Below are 18,846 nucleotides of genomic sequence, written 5' to 3' on the forward strand. Positions count from 1 at the left end.
TCTCTGCTTCAGGCCCTGCTTGGTCCTCACATCAAAGAACCCACAGCTGATGACTGCTCATACACGGAGACAGACATGTGACAAACTAAGTGCCACAGGGAGGGGACCCTGAGTCCCGCTGGCCCACACTGTCCTTGGTTTGCATGGTCACAACTTACGGACAGAGCCTGGGAGCTATGACCAAAGTGCAGAGAGGGAGGTGAGGGGACGTTCCCCACCAAGCCAGGGCAGAGCCAGAGCAGGGGAAGCCCCCCTGAGCTCGCAGTGACCCGGAATTCAGACTCGGCCCTATGACCAAATATTTCCTAGCTGGGCACCGGAGACAGGCTCTCTAGCATCTGTTCCGCCACGCAAATCCATGCTTTAAGTGTCCGGCCCAATGATGGTCTAAAACATGTAACACTTATTCTGCCTGCGGGAACCACCGCCCTCAGGAGACAACAGCTGTGCAGCCTCAGGCTCATGTGGATGCCCTATGGGGAGCGTCGCTGGTGGCCGAGAGGCTGCCCGCCAGAACCTCCGCACGGCAAGGCTCGCCCCACCCTTGGTGCTTGTCCTCATGCCGCATTCTCCTGCCAGCTGTAAAGACAACACTTCTCTGTACGCAACACCTCATAATTGAAGGGGGCTTACGTAGGATCCGATTTAGGTTTCACAGACAAGACTTTGCTTTGACATCCTGAAAGAACGGAGTGTCAGGGAGCGGAATGCCACATGAGTTGTTGAGGCGAACGAGGAAGCAGACTCCATGTCAACGATGCCTGCAGGCCAAGCCAGGCCAAGAGAGGCTGCTGCACGTTCTACAAACACATTTCTTTGCCCTTGCACAGAGGGAAGCGGCAGCAGGCATGGTGCCCGCCAGGACACAGCAGGGGCCCACAGAACCCCAATGAACTGGCCATACATGCCTCTGATGCTCTGACTCGCAGAAGGCCATCAGCACTGAGAAGAAAATACAGAATGACTTTTGGAAAGTAACCGGCTTTTTTCCTAGTATTGAATTTTGGATGCGTGACTAACGTCTGACACGCCTGTGATGATAACTGCGTGGGGGCTTCAATGAGTTCCTGCTTAAACAGAAAAAGCCAGCAATAGCAGTAAGGACAGTAACACAGTGAAGGTGTATCGCTCTCAAAAACCACAGAACTAACTAAAAGAAAAGCGGAGCTCCAATCAACACGCATGTTTCGGCTTCAGCAAAACACGTCACATTCAATTGGTGTAACAACATTTGAATATTACTGACTTCAGATTTTTTATACTTAATTTACAAGTGTTTTTTGAAAATAAGCTCTAACTTAAAGAGCTTACACCTGGTTTAATTTGTGTATTTTAAAGCCATAGTTATGATAAAAGTAATTTATACTAATATTGGAGGATCTCAGAAAACATTTTCCTTTAAAAGGGGTGGATTAGTCACACGCAGTGCAACTGAAAAGCCAAGGAGTGACACGATCAGATGCATTTTCCAGTAACGTCAAATGTTGCATAAACAAGGTGTGACCGGGCTAGGTGTGTTGACTCACACCTATAATCCCAGCACTTTGGGAGGCTGAGGTGGGCAGATCACTTGAGATCAGGAGTTCGAGACCAGCCTGGCCAACATGGTGAAATCCCGTCTCTACCAAAAAATACAAAAACAGGCAGGCAGGGTGAGGCACACCTGTGAGTCCCAGCGACTTGTGAGGCTGAAGTGGGAGAATCACTTGATTCCTGGAGACAGAGGTTGCAGGGAGCTGAGATCACATTACTGTACACCAGCCTGCGTGACAGGGATACCCTGTTTCAAAAACAAACCACCCCCAAACAACAAAACCACAAAAACCAAAAAACCCAAGATGCAACATTTACTGGAAGTATAAATCTCACTGGCTTAATTTTAAAGGTTTATCAAAGTGATACATGCTGAAAAACAAAACATCAAAGAGTGGGTGTTGATGGGAATGGAGCCCCAGGGGCATCCCTGCTTCAACCCGCCCTCCGCCACCTTCTCCATCTCCTTCAGGGGTCAGAGCCCGAGAACATTCACACTCTGCCCAGGGTGGCAGCCACGCCTGTGATTTCCAAAGCTCAGAGTTAGTGCAGCGCTGACTTGACCACGCAGACGGAGCCCCTGCTGGGAGGGGCAGGTGGTCGGAATCCTCCTCCCGGGGACCTTTGATTGGTGAGCTGTGCAGCCCACCCAGAATTTCCCCCGTTTCCCGTTCTACTGCTCCCTGGCCTCTGCCCAGGGTGGGGTGTGGCTTTGTGCCCAGTGGGAACAGCCCCTTGCCACGGGGGCTGACGACGGATCGCCAAGAGGATAGACCCAAAACGCACCCAGGAACTCGGAGGTGCTGATGCTCCCCTGTCTGCCCACATCCTTCTCCTTGCACTCCTTCAGGAGCTGTCGCCAGCAGCCCTGGATTCTCTTCCGGAGCCTGCTCTCTATGGGATCGCAGTTCTGCAAGGGTGGAGTGCCCGGGATGGCGGCGGTGTTCGCTGGAGTCTAGCAGGGAAGAAAACAAAAGGCTCTTTTCACTTTAGGTGTAAAACGGAAGCCATCCAAAGTACCTCTGTATGTCAATACCTCCGGTTTTGAGGATCACAATTTTAGAGGCAGAATTAGCCCAGAAATAAAATGAAGAATGAAACATAGGTGGTAATTTTACGAGGTAGCTTTTATTTCCATTGGTGGGCTATATGTACTTGTGCCAAGCCATAATAACCAAAATAATTTTGGAAATAAATATGTAAGCCAAGGTTCAAATCTATACAGATGCGATGTGAAAACATACTTCTGGGGTGTGTGTGTGTGTGTGTGTGTGTGTGTGTGTGAAAAGTGATAATGGCATATATTTCACTAGTGGAAGACTCTTACCCAAGAAAGGGATTCACTTGTCATGGGCACGAGACATCCAATCCATAAACATTCACAGAATATCTGTTATTTTGACATTATGTGGACCAAGTATGGGGCTGTTCTTTGCTTTATTATATTTTCCATTTAAAAACAAGAGAATGGGCTGGGCGCGGTGGCTCACGCCTGCAATCCCAGCACAAAATGGGTGGATCATTTGAGGTCAGGCGTTTGAGACCAGCCTGGCCAACATGGTGAGACCCCAGCTCTACTAAAAATACAAAAATTAGCCAGGTGTGGTGGTGCGTGCCTGTGATCCCAGCTACTCGGGAGGCTGAGGCAGGAGAATTGCTTGAACCCAGGAGGTGGAGGCTGCAGTGAGTCAAGATCGTGCCACTGCACTCCAGCCTAGGCGATACAGCGAGACTCTGTCTCAAAAAAAACAAAAAACAAAAAAAAGGGCGCGGATTTAATTTAGCCCAGGTTTTTCTCCTTCCAGTTGCTCAGGTGGAACCCTTAGAAACCTTCCTTGACTCTCCCGCTCTCTCTCCATCCCACATCTGATCCCTCAGGAAATCCTGTTGACTCTACCTTGAAAATACAGCCAGAGTCTCACCCATCCCAAGCCACCATCGCCTTTGCTAGGCCTCCTCACCGGCCCCCAGCCTCAGCACCAGAGTGGTCTTTAAAGAGTCCCTCAGACTACGTCGCTTTGCTGCTTAAAAACACGCAAAGTCTCCATGCCCCTCGAATGAATGCCTCCAGCCCTCGGTCTCCTACTGCTCCTATAACAGATTTCCATGAATTTAGTGGTTTAAAACAACACCGGTTTATTATGTGACAGTTCTAGACGTCAGAAGTCTGAACTGGGGCTCACTGAGCTAAAATCAAGGTATCAGAGGCTCGAGGGGAGAAGCCATTTTCTTGCCTTTTCAGTTTCCAGAGGCTTCCCACGCTGCTTTGCTTGCGGCCCCTTCCTCTCGCCAAAGCCAGCAGCATTAGGTGCATCGCATTAGCGATCAGCGTGAGCGTCAGAAGGCGTCTCTCTAGCCCTGAGCCTTCTGCCTCAGGATTCCCGGTTAAAGACGCACGTGATTACTCTGAGCCCACCTGTGTACTCCAGGATACTCTCCCCAAGGCCAGCTGATTAGCAACTTCGGTTCTGTTTGCAACCTTAATTTCCCCTGCCTTGTGAGACAACATAGTCACAGCTTCTGAGGGTTAGGACACAGGCATCTTAGGGGTGCTCCTGACCCCTCTTCCTTCTGATCTACTTACTGCATTTTAACATAAGAAATACTTATGCTTACTCCTTTCTTGCCCGTCATCCCCTGAAACAACATAAGCTCTACAAGAGCAGGAACCTTAGTTCATTCTCAGCTGTAGAAAATACCCAGCACACAGTAGGTATGCAGTAAACTTGTATGGAGTTAATGAAAATGGAGTAGCCAAGGTCATGCACGGTGATGGTGGCCTTATGTGCATGGCGTGGCATTCTCTCAACCACCCTGTCCTGGTGACGTTGCCATCCCTTTCTGCAGACAAGAAAAGAAAGCCTGGGCACCTTCCTCCCTCCCAAACCTGGGGTGGCTCAGCCAGGGCTCCAGGCTGTGCAGTTTGACAGGCCTGGGCTCAAAATCAGCTTGCTCCACATCTGAGGAACCAAGATCACGTGAGAAAGCCTCTTAGAGCCTCACTGTGTTCAGCTGGAAAATGGGTACAACTTGCCTCAAGGGACTGCAGCCCACAGCTGACCACAGGGCCTTGCTTTCCGCACAGAGGTGCCGGGAGTACCATCGCCCCGCGCCGGTGCCCCCTGCCCCCTTTCCCACCTTGCACCTGCTCATGCCTCCTTTCCATCCCACTCCTCCGCCGTTCCCATCCCCCCATCTTCCCCTCCCCAGGAATGGGTGCTAAGGACCCGCCCCAGTGGGCTCCTTGCCTGTGGCCACCCCAGGCTCACCCGGCTTCTCAGCCACCAAACCCTGGGCCACACCAGTCCCCATTCCAGTGGTCTTTGTGGATGTGGCGTGAGGTGGCCTGGGACACTTGGAAGAATGGAGAACTCACACAGGGGTGACTCCGAGACTTTGACTCTGGTCTCAGCTCCCGAGTGGGCGATGAGAGGGCAGATCTGGTGCTTTCCGAGACGTCAGGGACGCTGCTCCCTCCCTGGGCTGCGACCGAGTCGCCCGAGGCCATCGGTGTGGCTGGTGTCTCAGAACTGAACCTGCTCAGGAAGTCCGGGCATTTCAGCCTCCCCTTGGCATTGACTGGCATCTCGTTCCAGAGTCTGTCAAACTGGAGAAGGAGCAGAAGTCATTTCCCAGGTGCCAGTGCAAACACAGGCAGCGTGGCACCTGTGCCGGCGAGAAGTGGGGGGGGGTGGTCTCGAGGGAGGTGAGCGCTCATGTGACTGGTGGGGGTCTGGGGCCCACGTCAAGAAAAAAATTTAAAAAAATAAAACGCCCATTTGGCTTCGCTTGGCGGAGGCCTCCGGAAGACTGGAAAAGCAAAGACAAGAGGGTTATTCATGGCTTCGGCAGGACATTTTTTAATTGAATTGGGCCCTCAGTGAGCACTTTAAGGCCATTAAATCTTGTGATTAGTCACAGTGCCTGCGCTGCAGGGTATTTGAACATTTGGGAGAAAACGCAGATCAGAGCCCCCACCCACCTTCGTCCCAGGAAAGCCCAGTCAGACTCGTTTCTCACCCTTCCAGGCACACCTGAGTTCTGCGAACAGCTCACCAGGTGATGCCGCCCTCAGCCTCTTCTGTATTTGCATCCACGATTTATTTCACCCCAAGGGCAAAAAATGTCTTCTCACAAGATGAAAAGGGAGGCCCTTGGAAAACCAGGGAGCGGTTTATGGCTTTGTAGTTTTGCTGTCTGATGCCACAGACTATATCAAAACCACACGCCAGGCAGATAGAACAAAATGACTCAATGCATCCTAAACAAGCCACTGCTGGTGACTGGAGGCCTTTTACGGAGCCGAGAAGGCAGCTAACTCCTTCCAATCTGATTTTTGTACAGCCCCAAAAGCCTGAGGGAGCCCCAGGCTCCAGCACAGCTGATGGAGAGACAGCCTCCAGCAAGGCCAGGGGAGGCTCAGCCCGGTCCCTGCCTCCCGTCCTGTGCTTTCTCCTGGAAGCCTGGGCTCTGCCAGAAACCCGAGTTGCTTCTGGGTCTCCACTGGGGTTTTCCAAAGCAAATTGGAAGTGACCGTCTCAGGCGTGATCTGAATTCTCCGGGAAGAAGCAGGGGTGCAGGAGTGGGATGGGGGTGCAAAGGCAAAGGCTAAGAGCTTTAGTTTGGGACAAGATTCTCAATTTGTCTTTTTACTTTTTATTTAGAAATAATTATCTATTTGCAGGAGGTGACAAGAACAGTACGGCGAGGTCCCTACACTCTTTCTGCAGTTTCTCCCAATGCTCGTATTTGAAAACACCAGAACCAGGAGGTGGGCATGGGTGGAGTGCGGGTGCGGTCTGAGGTCATTTTACTATACGTGTAGATTTATGCGGATTGCATGCTGACCAATGAGGAAAAACTATTCTGTGGAGAAGTGAGGGGACCTTGAGGATGTGACCGTGGCGTCTCAGACCTCACTGGCACCAAGTGCAAACCCGCCAGACGGGAATCAGCTCTGCCACCTCTGTGACCTCCAGGACCGTTGGCCAAAACCACTGGGCAGACAGCCCCCACTGACACTTTCCCACGTGGTGCCGAAATCACCTCTGCAGGTGACCTCTCCCCCCTGGCCTGGAAGCTCCCTGCAGGGTCCTCTGAAAATCAGCTTAAAGTGTCAAACATCAGGCAAAGGGGCAGGCACGCAGCAGGTGCTCAATACATGTTTGCTCACTGGCTGACGTTCCTCAGACGCTCACATGGTCGGACCCGGGGGGTGGCCGTTTCAAGGTGAGGGTGATGGAAGGCGTGGAACCCTGTCTGACCCCTCCTCCTGGGGCCCTCTCACGGAGCAGAAGAGGACGGGCTCCGTAGGGGAAGACCCGGCAGCTCTCGCCCTCCTGTCCGAGCTGGACCCGGAGCTGAGGAGGAGGAAGATCGTGCCGTGAAGGATAAGCACCCAGGGAGGTCAGTGACGGGTGCTGTGAAAATGAAACTTGGTGGGAGACGATCCCGGGGCTCCCGAGGACAACATAAGGACCTCCTCCTCTAACAGGGTGGCCGGGCGGGCCACCTCCTTAAACAAAGTCTGGGGTGCAGGCCAGGTGCGACGGCTCACGCCTGTCATCCCAGCACTTTGGGAGGCCGAGGCGGGCAGATCGCCTGAGGTCAGGAGTTGGAGACCAGACTGACCAACATGGTGAAACCCCATCTCTACTAAAAATACAAAAATTAGCTGGGCGTGGTGGTGGGAGCCTGTAAGCCCAGATACTCAGGAGGCTGCGGCAGGAGAACAGTGTAAACCCAGGAGGTGGAGGGATCAGTGAGCCAAGGTCGTGCCACTGCACTCCAGCCTGGGTGACAGGGGGTGACTCCATCTCCAAACAAAAGAAAAAAAGAAAAAATTCAGTGGTGCAAAGGAGGCCCTGAGGGACCATCGGAATTCCTTTTTTTATTCTGCTTTAACCGAAGGGCTGCAGAACAGGAGGGTGGGGGAGGTATCACCAGAGGAAATAGCCCCGGCCGGCACTTGACCTCCAGTCTCCACGGAGGCACCTAGAACACCAATGGGCCAGCGGCACCAGGATGGGGGCTGGCGGGCACTGTGAGGCTGGGCAGACTCTGGGGAGACTGGATTCTGAAAACTGCCCGCCAGTGGGCTTGACGTGAGACGTGGGTATAGACGCCGCTGGGCTTCGAAAGCAAGTGAGTCTGGCATCAGCGTGGTGAGGTCTGTGTGTGCTGAATCGTCCCGTCTCCATGAACCACCCGCTGAACACAGAGAGACACTGCCATGGGTCCCGAGACAGGGCCACTGCCTTCAACAGGGACCAGCCAGGCCACCCGCAGAGGCAGTACGTCCCCTGCGCCCATGAGCCGGAGTCACAGGGAGCCAAGTGAGGGACGGAATTCCAGAGCCCCAGGCTCCAAGGAGAGCCAGACTGGCCACCAGCTCTCCCCCGGCGAAGTGTGGGAAGAAGTGGTGGCAATCGCCGACAAGGGTGGGAAGAAGTCGGTTCATCTTGGGAAAATTCTGCAGGCCACGTGCAGACCGATGTGCCAGTCTAGGACAGCTGGGGGACCCGGGGACGAGGGCAGCTCACACCTGCCCCCAGCCCTCCTCCTCACGCCCCACTGGTGCTCTGCGTCCTGCAAGCCTGAGGTGACACAGTGTGTGTGGGGCCACTTCTCCAGAACCCCCTATAGGAGGCAGAAGCCTTATGCCGCTGGGGAAACCCACTAAACCCTCTGCCTCTTGAACGGGGGTAGGAACCCATCCTTCTTCCACTGGGAACCCAGCCCAGGCTCTGCGGGAGGGGAAAGACCAGCATCCCTGCAGAATGGGCAGAGACCTCTAGCGCTCAGGGTCTGCTCCTCTACAAAGCAGAGGTCTGAGGGGATGGGCCCAATAGCCGTGGAAACAGGAGGCAGAGTGGGCTGCCCTGGAGGGGCTCGATGGGACCCGGGCAGTGGGAAGGTTCCACCCAAGGCCCAGAGGCACAGGATGCCCCACCCCAGCACCAGCCAAGGCAGCAAGAGAGGGAAAGGGACCCCTCTCGGGCACTGATGTGAGCCCAGGGTGGCGCAGGAATGCTGAGAAGACCCTGTGGTGGTCCATCCTGCACAGAGCCCAGAGATCTCCCTTCTGGCATCTCCTAGTTCTAGACATTTCTCTCTCCAACCTTCACCTCTGTGTCTTCGCCCCTTCCCCTGGAGACCAGCTATGTATCCACCCACCACTTTTACCCTATCCTGCACCTCAGCCCTCCGCTCGCTCCTGAATGAAGCTCGGACCCCACACAGCCACGCCCTCACTCTCACTCCTCCCTCCCCAGCCTTCCCCTGAGCTTACTGGCAAAGCTCCTGCACTAACTGCCAGACATGCCCACAACCCTTCCCCCGTCAATGTCCCTCCCCTGCGGCAGCCCCCCCCCCCCGTGCCACTTCCTCTTCTTAAAGATCCACTATGGTCCTCTCGCTCTCAGCTGATAATCTTTCCCCGTATTTCACAGAGAAAACACACATGACATCAAACTGACTGCATCTGTGCCCCCGCCCCATAGCTACAGGAGGAGGTCTCAGCTGCGGTTCCGGCCACCTTCCTTGTGCTCCGGACACGCTCCTATCTAGTCTGCCTTCTTGAACTACAGAGGCTGGGCAGCTGAAAGCTCCTGTGTCCGTTTTCCTCTGTCGCAGAGGTGGAAAGAAGGAATGAGCCCGGTGGTGATCAGCTCTTCTGGTCTGCCTGGCGGAAGAGCTTTGAGTCGCAGCCTCTTGGCACCACAGGGCCTGAGTTCTGCTGGGAGGCAGTGGCAGTGGGTTTCTTCTGGGAGACCCTCCTGGTGGGGTTGGGTTTCTCTTGGCTGCCACATTTTTGGGTGTGGGGACATCCTCCCTGGTTCTCTAGCCCTTCCAGAGCTTCCGTAAGATCCTAATATCCTTCAAAAAAACTCTTTCTGCTTGAACTTGCCTGGGTAAATCCTATAACCTGTAACTGAGAACGCTAAACAGTACATAAAGAAGCAAACAAACAAAAGTCTCCAGATAAATCGGATCAGAAAGATATTCAGATCATGTCTGAATTCAGACATGAAAACAGACATGGTCACGTCTGCTTCAGTGGCGTCTTTTTCAGTGGCCACATTGCATGCTTTCTGGCCACCGTACAATACAAACAGAAACTGATCATACAATATCCTATGTCTGGAAGCAAAAATCTCACTTCTAAGTAGTTTATGGTTTAAAGAGACCCTAGGCACTATGGCAGCCTAGATATTCTAACAAGGCTCCATTCACAAAACACCCAGTTGATGGATACGTATTTTTAAAAACATACTTTTAAATTCATTGCAGAGTTCACAAGGAAGTACAGCAAATCATTAAGGGCCAGGAAAGCTGCTAACCCCAAAGACAGGTGAAGAAAAACCTGAAAGCCAGCTCACAAAAGCTAATCCTGGGAGGCCAAGGTTTTGGGGATTGATGGTGCTCAGGGGTTGGGAGACTGAGGCACAAGCCTGGAGATCCTGGCGTAATCAGCCTTCAATGCAAGGCTGGGTGAGGAAAACCCGCATGGCTCTGAGCTCCAGGCTGGGCAGAGACAGGGAGCTCACGGCCTGGAGTCTAGGAAACCACTTTGCTTTCTCCATCATGGAGTCCCAAGGTGGAGAAGCCAAGGCACTGTCGGGCTGGCGGCATCCTTGGCACTTGGAAGAAGCAAAGACTAATCATCTGCATAGAAAACCATCCTCAGTCCAGGCCCCTCGGGATTCCCCCAGACTCAATTCAGCCAAATGTAAGCTCTTTATGAAGTAAAAATCACTAAACACATGAAGAGGCAACTCACATAAACAGGAGTTGGCAAGAACAAGCTCAGACAGATTTAGGCTTCAGATTCTGGAATTATTAGCTAAAGAATATAACAGGATTATACGTAAAATAGTTAAAGAAGTAGACGTGTGTATTAAAAAGAATGAAAAGCAAGGTATAAAATAGCTAAAGGAAGAAACGCTGGTATTAAAAATCAGCAAGGAGGAGGATAATATCAGAACTGACAAGTCAGATTTCTTTCATTTACAGACACATAGAATTCCTTGAAATGTAAAATAAAGTCATTGAAAAATGTTAAAACTTACAACGTATAGATTAAGCAACAGATGAGACACAGTTGAGCAGAGAGCTAAAGAACTTGGAGACAGAGTCAAACCTAAGCACGCCAGAGCCACGTGGAGGGTTTGCGAACACGTGGTTTGGTGGGCCCCACCCACACGGTTTCAGATTCAGTAGATGTGTTTGGCAGAACACAAAGATGCGACCTTAAAAGCAGTTATCAGTGGGAGCCAGAAGATGGTGGAATTATATCTTTCAAGAATTGAGAGGAAATCACTGTCAATGTAAAATTATCTATGCAGAAAAGCTACCTTTCGAAAATATAGTCAAATAAAGGCCAGGCGTGGTGGCTCACACCTGTAATCCCAGCACTTTGGGAGGCCGAGGTGGGCAGATAACCTGAGGTCAGGAGTTCGAGACCAGCTTGGCCAACATCTCTACTAAAAATACAAGAAAATTAGCCAGGCGTGGTAGTGCACGCCTGTAATCCCAGCTACTTGGGAGGCTGAGGCAGGAGAATCACTAGAACCCAGGAGGCAGAGGTTGCGGTGAGCCGAGATCACACCATTGCACTCCACTGTGGGTGGCAGAGCGAGACTCCATCTCAAAAAATAAATAAAATAAAATAAAATAATAGACCCAGAAAAGTTACCTTTCAAATATGTGGTCAAAAAGAGATATTTTCAGATAAAAATGGAGCAAGTTTAAGAGCACAGCTAAAGGAAATACTTCCCAGAGAAAGAAAACGATCTCAGAAGAAAGGTCTAAGGTATGAAGAGTGAAGAAGCCAACACCAGATAAACCCTCCCTGTATAAAACAGTCTAATGATTAATCTACGTAGAAAACACAACCTAGATCTAAAACGACAAATAATAATGAAATGAAACCTAGGGGAAAACCAGAGTTATGGCAACTCAATATCCTGTGTCCGGAGCTCTTGAGAAGCACAGGAAACCCCTGAGGCCGGGAAGCTGCTGACCCTCAAGGCAGCTGGGCAAAACCTCGAAAGCCGATCCACAGGCGGGAACAGTGAAAAGGCTGAACTTCGGACTTCGCTTTGTGACATATGACACCATCTCAAGGGCAATAACCACTATTGATTAAAAGAATAGAAATAAATATATAATTTGCAAAACAGCAGTTGGAAAAAGGAATTTTAAAAACCTCAGTCTGGCCGGGTGTAGGGGCTCATGACTGTAATCCCAGCACTTTGGGAGGCCGAGGTAGGTGAATCACTTGAGCTCAGGAGTTTGAGACCAGCCTGGCCAAGACCGCAAAACCCAGGCTCTACAAAAACAAAACAAAACAAAAAAAACCACATAAACCACAAAAATAAGCTGAGGGTGGTGGCGTGCACCTACAGTCCCAGCTACTCGGGAGGCTGAGGTGGGAGGATAGTTTGAGCCCGAGAAGTTGAGGCTGCAGTGAGCTGTGATCATGCCACTGCACTCAGGCCTGGGTCATAAAACAAACAACAAATAAAAGCCATAATCCAAAATGAGATACTAGGATTTTAAAAACAATATAAAAGAGATAAGCACTAAATGGAAAGCATGACAGAAATAAAACTCCTACATATCAGTGGTTACAGTCAACGTAAATGGATCAAACATCCATAGAAATAACATGAGATTATTAGATTGTATTTTTTAAAAATCCAGCCAGTCGAGGTGGCTCATGTCTATAATCCCAGCACTTTGGGCTTAGGCTGAGGCAGGCCAATCACTTGAGGTGATGGCCAACATGGTGAAACCCCGTCTCTATAAAAATACAGGTGCTGCTTCTCCATATCAGCTACTCTGTAGGCTGAGGCGGGAGAATCGTTTGAGCCGGGAGGCGGAGGTTTCAGTGAGCTGAGATTGTTCCCATTTGTATTATACGCATATAAAACGTAAGTCACAAAAGGGACAAAGATTTTTTTTTTTTAAATTGGAAATAGATACACCAAGCAAGTATTAAATTTACAAAAGCTGGGCTAATATCACATAAAATAGACTTTAAGCCACAAACTACTTTCCAGGCATAAAGAGGGCTATTTTATACTGATTAAAGGGTCAATTCAAGGCCAGGCATGGTGGCTCACACCTGTAATCCCAGCACTTTGGGAGGCTGAGGCAGGCGGATCACTTGAAGTCAGGAGTTGCAGACCAGCTTGGCCACCATGGTGAAACCCCGTCTCTACTAAAAATACAAAAATCAGCTGGGCGTGGTGGTGTGCACCTGTAGTCCCAGCTAGTCGGGAGGCTGAGACAGGAGAATCGCTTGAACCCAGGAGGTGGAGGTTGCAGTGAGGCGAGATCACACCACTGCACTCCAGCCTGGCACCTGGTGATGGAGCAAGACTTTGTTTCAGACAAAAAGAAAAAAAAAAAAAAAAAACGACCACACATCAGATCTCAAGATATTTCCAAGAACTGATGTCATTCAGATTATATTCTCTGATTAAAATGGAGTTAATTGGTAAATTAATAACTTCAAAAATCCATTTATTTGGAAACAAAAGAGAGCACTTCTAAATGTTTTATGGATCAAAGAAGGACTCAAAATGGAAATAACTACGGAGAACTGAATTATAATTTTAAAACTACATATCAAAACTTGGATGCAGCTGAAGTGGTAATCAGAAGGAAATATATACTTTTCAATGCTCATTAGGAAAAGAAGAACAGCTGAAATCAGAAAGCTTTGTCTAACTTAAACGAAAGCAGAAGGAATAATAAAAATAAGAGCAGAGATTAACAGAAAGTTAATATCAACTGAACCGAATGCTGATAATTTGAAAAGCCGAACAAAACAGGCAAATTCTGGCAAGATTCAGCCAGGAGAAAAATAATATTAGAAAAGAAAAATAAGGTATAAGTATAGATCCAGCAGGGATTAAAAAGGTAAGAGGATACTGTTAATAATGTCATGCTGACAGAATGGAAAAGTTGGCGAGAATGGACAGATTCCATTTTCATTTGACAGAAAAGGAAAAGGAAAATGTATCCCAGGTGTATTAAAACATAAAGTGAAAACTGAAAAACCTGTAGCAGAGAACAGAGGTTCTTTTTTTTTTTTTTTGAGATGGACTTTCGCTCTGTTGCCCAGGCTGGAGTGCAGTGGTGTGATCTCAGCTCACTGCAACCTCTGCCTACCAGGTTCAAGCCATTCTCCTGCCTCAGCCTCCCAAGTAGCGGGATTACAGGTGCGCACCAGCCTCCCTGGCCAATTTTTGTGTTTTTAGTAGAGACAGAGTTTCACCATGTTGGCCAGACTGGTCTCGAACTCCTGAGCTCAGGTGATCCGCCCGCCTCGGCCTCCCAGAGTGCTGGGATGACAGGCGTGAGCCAGCGCGTCTGGCCAGGTTAATATTTTTGATACCTTGGAATAGGTAAGGCTCTCTTAACCAGAGCATCAGGTGGACACTGGTAATAAAAAGACGGACACATTTGGTCGCACCAATTCAACTCGTGTTTTTTCCTCTTCCATCAAAGGACACACAGACGCAGTGACAAAGGAGCCCAGCCTCGGATGACTCCAGGCTTCCTCCCACAGGATCAGTGGGTGCTCAGTGGCTTTTCCTGGTTTCTCCCCACCTCCCTGGCTTTCCAACACCAGGAAGACCCGGAACTCAGCCCTCTCCCAGCTGCACCCCTGCCCTCTGGCCACTCTCCAGGCATGGGACGTCCCGGGCTTCTCCTCTAGGCTCCAACCCTGGCCACCACCCACCTCCGGCTCCCCGTCTTCCCTCGCGCACCCAGCTGTGGGGCTCTCGGCCCGTCAGGCACGGCGCCAATCCCACCCGCACTTCTCCCACAGCACCCCGCCTCCTCTCCGTCCGGTGTCTTATCTTTGCTCCCCTTTTCTCTTGCACACCCCACACCACGAGCACATTCTGTGGGCTCCAACTCCGGGACACTCGTGATCCCAGCTCTTCCGATCACCTTCCTTGCCCTGGGATCACCCCCAGGGTCTGCTCTCCCTGCCCGCTCTGCCCTCTTCCCACACCATGCTACGGTCCACATAGCAGCCAGAGTGATGCTGTTTAAAGCTGAGGTCAATTGCCCCGACAGACAGCCCTTAGACTCAGGGCCCTGGGCCCCTCTTATCATGGTGAATAAAAGGAAAGCTCCTGCCTCGGGCGCACGGCCGACCTGGTCCAGTTCCCCGCTCGGACCCCAGCCCACGCTGCCCGCCCCCTCCACGGCCCTAGCTTCTTGTTCCTTAGCCTCCTATGTCGCCCGGCCATGTATCATCCTTCTGCCCAGGAACCTCTGCTCCCGGCTTCCCCCTTCCTGGCCACCAGGTCTCTAACCCCTGCCTGCCACCTTCTCAGGGCGTCTTCCCTGACTACCCTACTCCCAAGCGCACCCCTCCCCAGCTTGCTATCCCACCCCGCTTTCCTGGCTTCTCTCTCCTGCAGCATTTATCACCCTAAGCACACCAGGCATTTCAGTATTTTGTTCCCTGTCTGAATATCTCTGCTCAAAAAGGAAAAGGTTTGCCGGTCTGCGGCTGGCAGCAGCTCGAACCAGCATGCACATAGCTCCTGCTGCCCTGCTGCCTCTGCCTTTGCTGCTCTCTCCTGTCTCTCTCTCTCTTTTTTGAGACAGTCTTGCTCTGGGCCAGGCTGGAGTGCAGTGGCACGATTTTGGCTCACTGCAACTTCTGCCTCCTGGTTCAAGCAATTCCCCTGCCTCAGTCTCCAGAGTAGTTGGGACTACAGGTGCCTGCCACCACGCCCGGCTAATTTCTTGTGTTTTAGTAGAGATGGGGTTTCACCATGTTAGCCTGGATGGTCTCGATCTCCTGACCTCATGATCCGCCTGCCTTGGCCTCCCAAAGTGCTGGGATTATAGGTGTGAGCCACCGAGCCTGGCCTTCTCCTCTCTCTCTCTCTCTCTCTCTCTCTCTCCCTCCCTCCCTCTCTCTGAGTTGGAGTCTCACTCTGTCGTCAGGCTGGAGTGCAGTGGCACGATCTCGGCTCACTGCAACCTCCGCCTCCTGGGTTCAAGTGATTCTCCTGCCTCAGCCTCCCAGCAGCTGGGACTACAGGTGCCCGCCATCGTACCTGGCTAATTTTTATATTATTATTATTATTATTATTTTTTAGTAGAGACGGGGTTTCACCATGTTGGCCAGGATGGTCTTGATCTCCTGACTTCGTGATCTACCTGCCTCGGCCTCCCAAAGTGCTGGGATTGCAGGTGTGAGCCGCTGCACCCAGCCTCCTGTCTCTTCGTAAGAGGCAACTCCCACAAAACCAACACCCTGTCCTCAGGGAAACCAACCCTACCCTTCTGCCTGCTGTGCCCTCTGAGTCTACCTGACGCCCCATCAAAGCAGGGAGGAGCATGTCATGACCTCAGTAATGCCCACCTGGCATTTGGTGTGTCTCCTCCTCCCAGGCTGTGAACTCAAAGGAGGCAGGGAAGCAGGGACCCCCCGCGAGGTGCCCCAGGGCGCAGCATCACGACCCTGTCGCTGTGGGCCCCTCAAACCTGGGTGCACGCTGCCTTTGTGCGCTCTCTAAGTAATCAAGACAGATGGCTATGTGCCTCAGAACATGCGCGAGTATCATTGGGGGCTTGGCTGGACAATGCACACTCAAGGTCAGGGGGCCAAGGAGGGGGTGTGAGGGGTGACATGGGGGTGTGGTCAGGAAGGGCTTCCCTCTGCATGGCGTCAGGATGGAGGAGCAGGTGTTGAGAGGTACAGGGGCAGGGGTTGGCAGAGGCAGCAGCAAGCTGAGGTGGGGGAGGGCCATGCATCCCCATCTCACAGAGGAGGACACAGGCTCAGAGAGGCTGGGCAACTCCTCCAGGGTCACACAGCTGGCTCAGAGCAGAAGCAGGACTGACACCGAAGTCTGCCTGCCTGAAGGGTTGTTTTGTTTTCTGTAAGCATCATTCTCACTTCCTAGGGGCACCCGTTTCAGAAACACCACATGTAAAATGTTCAGAAGGCCGGGCACAGCAGCTCAGGCTTGTAATCTCAACACTCTGGGAGGCTGAGGTGGGTGGATCACCTGAGGTCAGGTGTTCAAGACCAGCCTGACCAATATGGTGAAACCCTGTCTCTACTAAAAATACAAAAATTAGCTGGGTATAGTGGTGGGCACCTGCAGTCCCAGCTACTCGGGAGGCTGAGACAGGAGAATTGCTTGAACTCTGGAGGCGGAGGTTGCAGTGAGCCACCACTGCACTCCTGCCTGCAAGACAGAGCAAGACTCCCTCTCAAAAAAAAAAAAAAAGAGTTCAGAAAGGTTTAGCAGTTCCTTTCCCTAATATATTTGCATATTAAAAGTCCTCAAACAATCGCTGTGGGCTGATCTAAATTGCTTTGCAAAAAGAGGCTCCTGCTGTGGGTCCATTGTCTTAAGCAACACCGCAGGAGACCCAGCTCCAACCGACAGCCTTTTATCACGTGCTTTCTGCAGAGCCAGGGACCCAGCCGTCCCCACCCATCTGCTCTGAAAGTTGCTCTCCTTTCCCGAAAGGTTAATGGCACCAAAACGTTTCAAACGACGGGTCACTTTCCCCACTTACAGAGCCTGGCAAGTCAAGAAAGCTGCCCTTTTATGTTCGTGACTGTTAGATTTTTTTTTTTTTTAAGTAGGAGATTAAGTTTTTATAATGTAGATAAACCAAGTCATGAAATACGGAGTTAAGTGTAATTTAATACGGTTGAACCGCCCCGGCACCTTCCGTGAGCACTTTCAGATAATGGCACGAGGGTCTAGACATGTTAAGAGTACAAAGGACTCCCAGGTTACACTTTACCAGGAATCTCGCCTTTGACCAAGAAGGTCTCCGGCAAAGTCACTCGTGCAAGGGGGAAACACATGGACCTCTGGGCTTTAGCTGCCTATCAGCCCATCCAGGAGCATCTGTCCCTAGTATAGCAGTCTTTGTTAATCATCCCTCAACGTTATTAGATTGGTGCAAAAATAACTGCATTTTTTGCCTTTGAAAGTAATGGCAATTGCATTACTTTCAATGGCAAAAACTGCAATTACTTTTGTAGCAACCCAATATTCATGCCAGAATTTGAGGTTCTTGATGATGAGGTCTGTATTGGAGACATGTCAGCTTTTTATCTGTCTGTCTGTCTGTCTGTCTGTCTGTCTATCTGTCTATCTATCCAACTATCTATCTATCTATCTATCTATCTATCTATCTATCTATCTATCTATCTATTTTGAGAAGGAGTCTCATTCTGTTGCCCAGGCGCAGTCTTGACTCACTGCGACCTCCACCTCCTGGGTTCAAGTGATTCTCTTGCCTCAGCCTCCCGAGTAGCTGGGATTACAGGTGCCTACCACCACGCCTGGCTATTTTTTTGCATTTTTAGTAGAGACGGGGTTTCACCATGTTGGCCAGGCTGGTCTCGAACCTCTGACCTTGTGATCCGCGTGTCTCGGCCTCCCAAAGTGTTGGGATTACAGGTATAAGCCACTGTGCCCGGCCTTATTATTTTTTTTTTTATTTAACTTTTATTTTAGTTCCTAGGGTACATGTGCAGGTTTGTTAATAGGTAATGTGTGCCATGGCGGTTTGCTGCGCAGATCACCCCGTCACGGAGGTATGAAGCCCGGCACCCATTAGCTATTCTTCCTGATGGTCTCCCTCCTCCCCGACCTCGACAGGCCCCAGTGTGTATTGTTCCCCCATGTGTTTGTGTGTTCTCATCATTCTGCTCCCACTTATAAGTGAGAACACGCAGTGTTTGGTTTTCTGGTCCTATGTTAGTTTGCTGAGGATAATGGCTTCTCACTCCATCCATGTCTCTGCTAAGGACATGATCTCATTCCTTTTCATGGCTGCATAGTATTCCATGGCGTAGTTGTACCACATTTTCTTTATCCAGTCTATCACTGATGGGCACATAGTTTTTTTTCCCAATGCCTTTGCTATTGTGAAAAGGGCTGCAATGTACACAGGTGTATATGTATCTTTATAATAGAATGATTTAGATTCCCTGAGGTAATACCCAGTAATGAGATTACTTGCTCATATGGTATTTCTGCCTCTAGGTCCTTGAGAAATCTCCACACTGTCTTCCACAATGCTTAAACTAACTGACACTCCCAACTTCTACCAACACTGTAGAAGCATTCCTTTTTCTCTGCAACCTCACCAGCATGGTTTTTTTTTTTTTTTTTTTTTTTTGACTTTTAAATCATAGCCATTCTGGCTGGTGTGAGATGGTCTCTCACTGTGGTTTTGATTTGCATTTCTCTAATGCTCAATGATGTTGAGCTTTTTTTATATGTTTGCTGGCTG

General features: G+C 50.6%; 1 protein-coding gene across 8 annotated transcripts in view; it reads right to left on the reverse strand.

Moving 5' to 3' along the window:
• EFCAB6 (EF-hand calcium binding domain 6) overlaps positions 1-18,846 on the reverse strand; it is a 274,102-nt gene that overhangs the window by 9,034 nt on the left and 246,222 nt on the right. For 7 of the 8 annotated variants that reach the window (XM_074390943.1, XM_074390946.1, XM_039463214.2 and 4 more), the window contains 2 exons: positions 4,910-5,140; positions 2,320-2,488 (listed from right to left, as the gene is read on the reverse strand). In XM_074390943.1, coding sequence (XP_074247044.1) covers positions 2,320-2,488; positions 4,910-5,140 — 400 coding nt within the window. Of the gene's footprint in view, positions 1-1,663; positions 2,489-4,909; positions 5,141-18,846 lie in introns of all 8 variants that reach the window. The other variant, XR_012515451.1, reaches the window with a different exon arrangement.

Source organism: Saimiri boliviensis, chromosome 21, assembly GCF_048565385.1.
Source record: "Saimiri boliviensis isolate mSaiBol1 chromosome 21, mSaiBol1.pri, whole genome shotgun sequence".
Lineage (NCBI taxonomy): Eukaryota > Metazoa > Chordata > Mammalia > Primates > Cebidae > Saimiri > Saimiri boliviensis.